At 39.8% G+C, this 9,988-nt stretch overlaps 2 protein-coding genes across 6 annotated transcripts; one reads left to right on the top strand and one right to left on the bottom strand.

Moving 5' to 3' along the window:
• Positions 1 to 1,595: 1,595 nt before the first annotated feature.
• Positions 1,596 to 6,311, top strand: LOC311488535 (cell surface glycoprotein CD200 receptor 1-B). Of its 4 annotated transcripts, none has more exons than XM_084545297.1 (7): positions 1,596 to 1,844; positions 2,759 to 2,818; positions 3,622 to 3,927; positions 4,212 to 4,481; positions 4,641 to 4,731; positions 4,833 to 4,872; positions 4,990 to 6,311. In XM_084545297.1, exons 1-7 carry the CDS (start codon positions 1,778 to 1,780, stop codon positions 5,059 to 5,061), a joined length of 906 nt encoding a protein of 301 aa, XP_084401423.1. In that variant the 5' UTR covers positions 1,596 to 1,777; the 3' UTR covers positions 5,062 to 6,311. The 4 variants fall into 4 exon arrangements, with proteins under 4 accessions (XP_084401423.1, XP_084401422.1, XP_084401421.1 ...); XM_084545296.1 differs by having other exon boundaries at positions 4,212 to 4,517; XM_084545295.1 differs by having other exon boundaries at positions 4,212 to 4,532.
• A 207-nt stretch (positions 6,312 to 6,518) lies between these two features.
• LOC311488297 (uncharacterized protein) lies at positions 6,519 to 9,624 on the bottom strand. Of its 2 annotated transcripts, XR_014699075.1 has the most exons (5): positions 9,488 to 9,624; positions 8,740 to 8,759; positions 8,609 to 8,640; positions 7,877 to 8,297; positions 6,519 to 7,796 (listed from the first exon to the last, which is right to left on the bottom strand). XR_014699075.1 is itself a non-coding variant. In XM_084544920.1 (4 exons), exons 1-4 carry the CDS (start codon positions 9,505 to 9,507, stop codon positions 8,109 to 8,111), a joined length of 261 nt encoding a protein of 86 aa, XP_084401046.1. In that variant the 5' UTR covers positions 9,508 to 9,624; the 3' UTR covers positions 6,519 to 8,108. The 2 variants fall into 2 exon arrangements, 1 of the variants encoding a protein (XP_084401046.1); XM_084544920.1 differs by having other exon boundaries at positions 6,519 to 8,297.
• Positions 9,625 to 9,988: the final 364 nt, after the last annotated feature.

Genomic DNA, 9,988 nt, shown 5'->3' with positions numbered 1-9,988 from the left:
TGTAAAAACTATTGTGAGCTTCTTAGATCTCACCCAGTAAAAACTACAACATAAACTAAACTGAAAAAATTAATTGAAACGAGACGGATTTGAAAACACCGGAAAAAAAGTGAACTGAAAACAGAAACTGGATGAAACATCAAAAGCCAAGATAAGTCTTGTCTGGATTGTATTCTCGTTTCACTTTGTGCGTCTCTCTTTTTCTTTCTTTGCCCTTTACTTCGAAGCATATTTTTGGGTCCCCAAGAAAGGTTAATTTTGACATCAACAGGAAGTTGGTGTTATCAAAGGGAAGCAGTGCATGCACATGCACACCCTCGATGAGATGCAGTGCGAACGCTTCTCCTCCTTAAAGTGTCTGACATTCCGTCGGACACTTTTAGACATGTCAGCTTTTTTTTAACTCCCTTTTTTGGGATGATATGTGGACAATGCGTCTGACCAGTATTGCTTCTTGGCTGCAAGGTTTTGCAACTTTGTGGTCAAGCTAGTTCCCTAGAATGTTCCTTAACCGTGCCAGCTCACAGTCAGCTGAACTTCTGCTGCCAATGCGTAAAATAGACACTGTTTAATATTAGACTTGAGGGAAAAGCAGAAGGGCTTGTTGTGCTTTGTTACAACCTAGCTAGATTACTGCATCTGGCTCTTTTTTACACGAGGAGATGCAAATAGGTCAGGTTGGTTTAGTTGCAAGTGACTTTTCAACCAGACCTTTTTCGTTACTTGCAACAAGCAAACACGCCAGAAAAGCACAAAGCCTACCCACCACATCTTTTTTTTTTTTTTTTTTTTTTGGTGGGGCAGTTGAAAGCATGTCTTGCTGCAAGATGCACGCATTAACCACAAACTCCACATTCATCTTGCAGCTCTTCACCACATTCATAGCCACGAAATGACTACCACATGGGCTGTTCGCAGTAATCTTTGATCTGCAGTTTGGGGATGGAGTCAGTGATAACGTCTGCACCGACATTAACAGCGTATGCAGGCAGCTCTGCGTTTTGGGAGCCCTAAACAGTGAGATGTACTTACACCAGCAGTTTTGAGACCACATCCATCTCACAATTGCATCCACTCAGCAGAAATGACTTTTTTTTTTGTTTCCTGAAATTTGTCAATAAGTTTAGTCATCCTTAGGGCTGTAATCCTCAATCTTACATTAAAACTTCCCTTTACGGGGGATAAAACAAGAGGATTTGCATTCAGTTCTGACATCCACCAGCACAACAAATGTCAGCACAAATCCCTGTAAAGAACCAATACCTGTGTCTGAGTTTCAATAGTAACTGTGCCATAACTCGAAAAAAGGAAGGATTTCTGATTATTATTACACAGTTTTCACAGTTTGTTCCTGTTCATAACATTGTCTCACGTCAGGTGTTCACACCAACTCCCTGAGAGAGAGGATGAGCATGTGACTTAGCTTGAAAGGAAACTTATCAGACGTCATCCTGTGTGGGAGTCAAAAAATGGTATATGTTTGAGTGGAAAGTCAGTTTGGAGAGGAGGGAGAAAGAGAAGGGAGGGATCTGTTTTTGTCTTATATATTTCTTTGTCACAAGGGGCGTTTGAGTTTGTCTAGATGCGGCGGAAGAGCTGCTAACCCAGAGCTTGTGAGGCATGAAACAGAGAAAGTGTAATTGTGGTGTTAAGTAGGTTACATGGCATGGTAGCACAGGAAAGTCTGATGTTGCTTTAGAGAACGTTAAGGACTGATGGTTTATAGACCGGACTAAAGTCTACAGAAACTCACAGAGGATCCTGAAGACGAGCAGAGATGAGGGAGATCATGTGGATTTGCGTCGTGATCATCTTCTTTTCAGAAGCGCGGGCCCAGACTACAGGTTGGAACATTAACACACCGTGTTGTTTTCTGTCAATACCTTTGTTTAAATCACAGAGTTTAATGCGACCATTGCTTTTCCCAGAGTCCACAAAGATTTAGAGAAGTTGTCCTCATTACTAAAGTCTATGCAAAATGATTAGAAAATCATGTAAATGGAATCATTTTTACACCTTTCTAAATTTGAGATTTTAACTTTTGTGTGAATATGAGATGTGATTGATGAGCAGCTGTACTGTAAGTGGTTAGGAACGCTGAGATTCTATGTAAAATTACTGTGCTGACTCACTTAGTTACTCACAGCAAACACAGTGGAAAGACCACACACAGTGGTGGGCCAATGCAGTACAGTTTGCTACCTGCGTCTGAAGTGGAAATCTTGATAACAGTTCATTGTGGCACTACTTTGAAGGAGCACCTCTCCCCTGTGGGGTCTCTGAAACACGCTTCTGTTTTGAGACTTGTGGTTTTACTATTCCACCTCGTGTGCGGTGTGTTGCTTACAACTGAGAAGTAAACAAGTGTCAGATAACAGTAAATGAAGCCCAAATTTTCCATCTCATTGAAATAAGGAGGGCAGGTCTAGTAACTAACAGGGGTGGTTATGAAAGTAACCTTTGACAGAGGGTGAGCATGTTTAAGTATTATGGTGTCATTTGATTTCTCCAGCTCAGTTTTTATTCATTTTTTGTGTGATGTATTTTTTCACAAGTTGATTCTCTCTTGCAGCTGCTTGTTATTTAGACTTGTTTAAATCCTTAACCGACTAACTAACTTAACACGTACTAAAAATTAAACCCGCTTGATTGTTGCTCTGCTAATTGATCACTGCAGAATGAATCACTATTTGCTGCTTACCGACACATGGCGCAACTTTACTAACTTTTTCCTTACATCCACCTCCATCTTTCTCAGGAAATAATGAAAGCACCTCTGTGAACTCCAATATTTCTTCCGCTGGTATCAAAGTTTACGGTAAACTCATTTCCCCATGTTACGGTCCAGCCATTTTGCACTCAGTGATACATTAAATAAGACAATGCTTATAAAGCATGATGTGGTATAAAGTAAAGCAAGGCAAGGCACAGAAAGTGGAACACGACACGGTCAATCCCTCCAATCCTAAAACTTCTTTCATAAATGACGCTCTTTTTCTTTTCTGTCAGAATGAATTGAAAGCGTACATTTATTTATTTATTTTTTTACCAAGTCTAGAATAGAATAGAATAGAATAAAACTTTATTGCCAACTGAGGTGGAAATTTGTCTTCGGCTCACCAACACAGTACACAAGTTGACATAATAATGAATACAGTAAGGTAGTGGTATGGCAGTTCGAGTCACTATATGTGGATTGGTCACTTAGTTGTGTTGAGAATGTCAATGGCGTTGGGGATAAAAGACTTTTTAAAAAACCCCTTGACCAGTGAGTAAACAATTCTACATATTGCCGTTTCAAAGATTTTTTCATGTAATATAAAGCAACTATTCATTGGACTGTTTTGTCCTGTGCCGTGTTTCATTTTCATGCCTGAAATCTAATCTCATCTAATCTAATCTAATGTGTGTGACATGATATTCTTTTTTACTATTTTTGTATTTTTATTTTTTTGTCTTTGAGTGTCTATGCCCCATGCAGAAGTTGTCTTTTGATTTTAGATGTGTATAGTGTAAGGGCAAAAGCATTTATTTTTTTGTATTATTCTTTTTATTTGAAGAAAACTCAAATTGTGTAATTAATGGCAACATGCTTTCTTTTTTTTTTCCCCCTTTTTCCAGTTGAGAGAAAGTTGACTTTCAATCTTGAGAACGAGGTCAACCTGACATGCGGCAATAAGACATGGGATTTAATAATGTTTGTTATCTGGAAAATCCGGATAACAAACAAAAACTGTCAAATATCCTTCAGCACTGATGGTCAAAGCGAAGACACGTGTGGCGATGGCAAGTCTCTCAGAAACACATCCAGTGCTCAGCCGTACCTGCACATCCCGAAATTCTCAGCTACTGATGTGGGTGTCTTCAGCTGTGAGTCGGTTTACTCGGGAGGAATTGACACTTATAACATCTACATGGCTACCACAGGTAAGAGCTAATTTTTTAAACTACTCTGTTAAATTTGGAAATGCATGCTTCATATATAAAATCCAGTATTGTTAATATTTCCCTGGGTAACACAGCGTTACTTTATTTTTCATTTGGAACTGGGCTCAATGTGCAAACAAAAAAAAAAGAAAAAAGCAGATTAAATGATTATCTGTTACTTCTGTGGTTGTAATTGCACATTTAATCTCTGGAACGTGGCTACACTTCTAATTCAGCAAAGTGAAAAAGTCTAATTTCTCCTGTTTTGTCTTTCCCCGGTTCAGTTCCTCCTGTGACACAAGCCTGGTTTGAGCGTGATGGCAACAAGCTGGTGGCAGTGTGCAAAGCCGAAAAGGGAAATCCTGCAGCCAACATCAGCTGGAGTTACACAGGCAGTGTGCCAACTGTGCAAACGCTTAATGAGACAGCCAATTCTTTTACTGTAGAAAGTCGTCTGGAGCTCCCTGTAGACATGGCCGCCGAAAACCTGAGCTGTTTCATCAGTCATCCGTCCATGAATCAGGAGAAGATTCTCAAACCAGAACTCAAAAAAGGTCAGGCTTCTCTCCAAGGGATAGAACGAGACAAAAGTACGGATGCAAAAGGTTTTCTATGTCTTTTATAATGTTACGATATTCCTTCACTCTGAATAGATACACAGTGTGGATGTCCGTTAAATTATTAACATAACATGAATCTCTTTCTCACTACAGCCTTCCCTTGGCCGTGGATACTTGGTGCTGTTGTGAGCCTCGTAGTTTTGGCGGGAGTCGTATTTTTGGCACAGAAGCTACTAATGAAAAGGTAGGACGATTGATTTCAAGAAGACTGAATAAAAAACAATACTTGTAAGCCTGTTTCCTTTTTTGCTGAGTCACTGAGTCGGTTTGTGTAACTTTTGCCAGGCAAGGCCAACAGCCAGACTCTCCGTCTAAGTCTCCAAAGGTACGTTTTTTTTTCTTTCTTTATTGTTTTCTTTTTAAAAAAAAAAAAAAAAAATTGTATTTCACAGCCCTTTGTCAGCTTTTGTTCACAACGCCTGCTGTCTGTTTCTCATTTCAGACGGAGGATGTGGAGGACGTGGAGCCCTATGCTAGCTATGTTCAACGTGTGAACTCTATCTACAACACATAAAAATCTCGCACATGCACGACGTCCTCAGATGCACACGGGTCCCTTGTGAGAAACTGAAGGCTGTGAAACTGAGAAGTGGTGTAATAGTAAAGAGAGAGCAGGGCGAGACTTCCGATCACATAGGAAAGAGTCTGACTTCAAACCTGTCCTAACAAACTCTTGACTGGTGGAACAGGGGATGTACCTGATGGCACGCACAAGCCCACTACTCTTTCATGGAGAACATTAATAATTACTACTAAAGTGGAACGAAACGCCGAACTGAAAAAAGGAGGGCATCTTGAGGCGGATGCAGCACACCAAGACTACACAACTTTTGACGCTGATGTTTGGCTATGATCGCCGATAATTATTTATAGATGTATGCCTGTACAGAGATGCTGGGAGTCAGCCCACTATATTAAAATGTGTATTTCAGTGAATTACTTGAAGTATTCATATTATACTGGAATGTGTACTAATGAAACCGTGTGTACTGTAATACATTTATACACACTGACCTAATTTTAGCTACATTCTACACAATTAGCATGAACACTAATAACTAAACGAGTACAGGACGTGTCGAAAGTAACATTATGAAAAACTAAAATAGTCCCGTTTGTCTCTCTGGTCTATTTTTGGTGTCAAGGTGACTTTTATATCTTTTGTAGATAAAAAAACACAACTGATACTTTATGTGTGTGATGAATATCTGCGGTAGAGCATGAAAAGACAGTGACTGTAAACCATAGACTGAATGTACAGTAAAGCCATTACTGAGAGAGTATGAACCAGGAAATGGAGCTGTTGTGCCCTCTATTGGCGGATATATGGAAGTAGTTTTTCTAACAGTCTGGCTTGAGATGTCAGAATTTTGTAAATATTAATAATATTAATAGTATTAATACACACTTAAATAAAGAAAGGGTTAAATATCTGTGCTCTGAGAGCAACAGTATGGTAAAGAGACATTTTTCCCTGTTAATGAAGGCCACTGAGGGAAATCACCTTTTTCATTTGCCACCAACGTAAATGATGAAAATGAAATCCATGGCCGCCTTTCAGTGCAAAAATGCATTCCACCGTGTATCTGGACGAACAGTACCAGTCGAAATCTTTTTGCTAGACTTGAACTTATCAATATATATAAGTATACGTACAGATCGTTGCCATGAGTCAAGATTGTGTCGCTCATCTCTTGCATCTCCTGCACGCACTGGACTTCCAACGGCCGCTTCGACCAAGAGAGGCAAAACCTGTTGTAATTTGCATACTAGCATGTGAAAGAATAGAAATTTGTGAACCTTAAGCTTCCTACTGCCGTGTTATTGTCACACGGCCAGTCTTTCTGTCTGAATCCCACGAATATAATTTGCCTTACACTGATCGCTTATGTTGTCGCTCTACAAAGACAAAAAGGAAACAGATTTTGGCCTCACAGGGTTATTTCTGTCTATGCGAGATGACACATTTGGCCGTCTTCGAGCTGTTCAGCAGCCAGTCCGGCGAACACCATCAACATGATTTACACTCTAAAGCAGTAGCAAAATAACCTCAGTGAGGGTTTGCATAAGGCAACGAGATTACTGCTGTGGCTTAAATCGAGTAGATTTACAGACGCCGGAGCAGAATAAAGAACAAAAGAGGAACTTGGTCGACTTTTAATTCGTTAAACCAAAAAAGAAAAAAACTATAAAAAGTGAACGTACAGTAAATTAAGCTACACTCTAAAATTTCATATTCATCAGTTAAATCATATAAATAATACACAGATACAGACAAAAATGTGTACATGTACAAAAGAATCACAAAAAACTATAAATTCCTAAGCCTTAAATATATGTCTGTAGTATATTTAGGAAGTGTGCAGTACTTCTCAGCTGCAATACAAGCTCAAAATCTACAGTATACGTCGGCATTTTTCCATCGTACATTTCATGTGGTATAAACCTCACGAACACATCATTAAGAGGGGAAATAAGCTGCATTTTAGGCATTGGTAATATTTTCAGTAAAAGCTGGTTAAGGCAGCTAGGTGTAGGTTTCGGTTGTGAAACTTTGGTTAAGGAGGAGGAAAGCGTTCGCTGTGTGTCAGCTACAGCGGCACGCTACAGATAAAGATCAAACCTTCATCTGCAGTAGGAAATCCTGACTGACACCAGAAAGCACTCACGAATTAGAAGAGACACCGTGCTTCTTCAGCAGCAACTTCTCACTGTTTCAGCACAAGCACCCTTTAAAACCTCAAACACACTGAATACATTCATTCTGACGGCTATTTTTTTTTTAACAAGCAGAAAAATTTACGCCATCAGAAATAATTATAAATATTCAACACGTAGTGGCTTTAAGGTTCTCAGACATTCAGGGTGTAACTACCGGTAGTTTGTTAGAGGCTTTGCCAATCTTAGAGCATTTAAACGCAGGGTGCAATTTAACGGGGTGATGTGCTAGTCTGCTGAAGTCTCAGTACCACACACTCAATGACTTATTTCAAAAACAGAAATATAAGTTCAACACGTGCCTTTAAATCTTCATTCATTCTGGTCATCAGTGAAACTCGGCACAGCATTTCCAAAGACGCCGGGTTTGCTGCTTTGCAGACGTCGCTGCTCTGGGAGAAATTATTGCAGATTTTGCATCCTCAAGTCTTCAAACTCAAACAACATTGGATCCAGTTTTCTCTCTTTGGCCACTTCCAGATATTTTGCTGGCTTCATGACGTCTTATGAATTGGTTCTCCTGAGTTTCTTCTGTTTCAAAGGAGGAAACTCAAATTCAAATTCAAATTTGTCTTCTTGAGGAAGGAACACACACAGTGGTTAAAGGTTACCTCAAAAGTGGAAAGGAGGATCTTGAGGCTAGACATTTCTACCACCAGCTTCTGTTGATTGAAAACTTTTTTTTTTCTTTTTCTTTTCACAGTGTCTCCCATGACAACCAAGATTCGATCTTGATTCAACTGTTAACTTCAACTGGAAGCAAGTTCTTTGATGCCATTACAAGATAGGGGACATGGATATAATCTGTTTGTTTTGCATCTTGTAATGGCGGCTTTGCGCTTTTCACCCCATGAGCACATAATCATCCGCACATTCCTCTTTAGACGAGCACTCAGACACAGCTTCGGGTGGAACTACTTCTGGGATGTTAACCGTGGCATAGTCACAATCGTCCTCGCTGATGACTCTGGTCCTTCTTGATCCCTTGGCAGTGTTGTGGTTAATAGAAGCGTACGTGACGTCCTCATTAGCCTGTCAGGACATAATAAACAGACAGGAAGTCATCGGTCTTCATTATGATTTACATATTTTATTTCATTTCTGTTTGGTGTGTCTCTTCGGCAACCAGCGCAGTTGCCAGTTGTTGTTTTTTTATGTAATATGACTTCCTGTTAATGAAACATAGAATTCCTCTTACAACAGAGGCCCTACACTGAAGTTTACCCAGTATGCAAATCTAACCCGTATCATAAAAGCCCAGAAATAATGTAAATGAAAAGCTGGAGCTGATAGCTAAGGAGATTCATGGTCGACGGAAACAGACCCAACATTGAAACAACTACCTTATTATCTGTGTTTTGATCATCAGAATCCCCTGAAAGAGAAAATGAAAAGTTATATACATGTATTATATACGTATTATGAACAGCTTATGTTATTAAATGTTAAAGATACTTATATAAATGTATTAAACCTTTCCTTTTCTTCTTTTGCCTGAAAGCAAAGGAAATTGAAAAGATGAGACCACAGCGGGGACAGTCAGAACAACACAGGACTACACAAAGATCGAGGAAATAAATTTAACACCTATATACTCGACATTTATATCTTCCTAAACATTAAATGTGCAAACACACTATCTGCTGCAGCTTATCAGAGGGTTTTTACCACACAACAGTGTTCCCTTGACAGCTTGACGCATGAGAACATGTGCCGCAACAGGAAACACTTTGCATGGGCCTACAACCGTCATACGTCTCTTAGAAACTGTCAGTGCCCTGGAGCTCAGGGCGAGGAACCCTACGTGCTTCTGGGATCACTCTCAGATCCTGTTGTGCCAGATATGTTAAGCAATTAATAGTGATGTTAATTCTTCATAACTGACTCTTGTGCTGGCAACGACACTTGGCTGGAACCAAGTCTATTTATATCCATTAACCGCTATTTCCTCGCTAAAGCAAATGCAGAAGCTGCCTACCACAAGACGGAAAAAAAAGCACAAACTATAACACTATTTGTTTTAAAGACGCACTTTTAACCTTCTTTTTTGTTGTGGTTTTTTTACTACCTTATACTGTAGTTTAATTACTCTTGTCTTTAAGCTATTTTCTATGTATTCTGCAGTCTTTTAAAAAAGTTTACACACAGATAACACCACATGTTGGAGATGTACACTGTAGCGTGTGAGTTTTCCTCCACTATGTGTGAGTGTGAGTACTCACCTTGAAGTGCAGTTTCCCATGATGATCCCACAGAGCGCCCGGTTGCTGGAGAACAACCCTAAGCCTGTAGTAGACACTGATCTCACAGATCTGTCTGCTGCCGCTGCTGTTTCAAAATGCACACAGGCCACAGTGGTGAGTGCAAGAGAGAGAGAGAGAGAGAGAGCGAGAGAGAGATAAAGAGAGTGAGGGGGCGGGGGGGTCTATACAAGGGACTGTTTGTGTGCTATTTTGATTTCCTGTGCATGCACACAACACCAACAATAATTAACGCAGACACACAGACAGAAACATGTGCACTGCCGATACAGAGATCTTTAAATGAATCGCATTAGCCAGTTCACCTGAGGCATGCTCATAATGTGGTCAAACTAATTTTGTTATGAGTCCCAGCAATGTTTGTTAAAAATGCAAATTTGTCACAACTCTATTTCTAGGAAGGCACACATTGTTGCCTTCAAATTAATGAATAAGCAAATGTGTTGCTGCGACTCTTATCAG

The sequence above is a fragment of the Chelon labrosus genome (assembly GCF_963514085.1).
Source record: "Chelon labrosus genome assembly, chromosome: 5".
NCBI lineage: Eukaryota > Metazoa > Chordata > Actinopteri > Mugiliformes > Mugilidae > Chelon > Chelon labrosus.
Note: the sequence above shows the minus strand (reverse complement) of the source record. Positions and strands in the feature narration are given on the sequence as shown.

Bases quoted from the DNA above. Each gene is read 5' to 3' on its own strand.
- LOC311488535 (XM_084545295.1), top strand. From the start codon at position 1,778: ATGAGGGAGATCATGTGGATTTGCGTCGTGATCATCTTCTTTTCAGAA. The intron at 3,928-4,211 runs GTAAGAGCTAAT...TCCCCGGTTCAG, and splicing joins CATCTACATGGCTACCACAG to TTCCTCCTGTGACACAAGCC. The intron at 4,873-4,989 runs GTACGTTTTTTT...TTCTCATTTCAG, and splicing joins CTCCGTCTAAGTCTCCAAAG to ACGGAGGATGTGGAGGACGT.
- LOC311488297 (XM_084544920.1), bottom strand. From the start codon at position 9,507: ATGGGAAACTGCACTTCAAG. The intron at 8,760-9,487 runs GTGAGTACTCAC...CTTTGCTTTCAG, and splicing joins ATGGGAAACTGCACTTCAAG to GCAAAAGAAGAAAAGGAAAG. The intron at 8,641-8,739 runs GTTTAATACATT...TTTCTCTTTCAG, and splicing joins GCAAAAGAAGAAAAGGAAAG to GGGATTCTGATGATCAAAAC.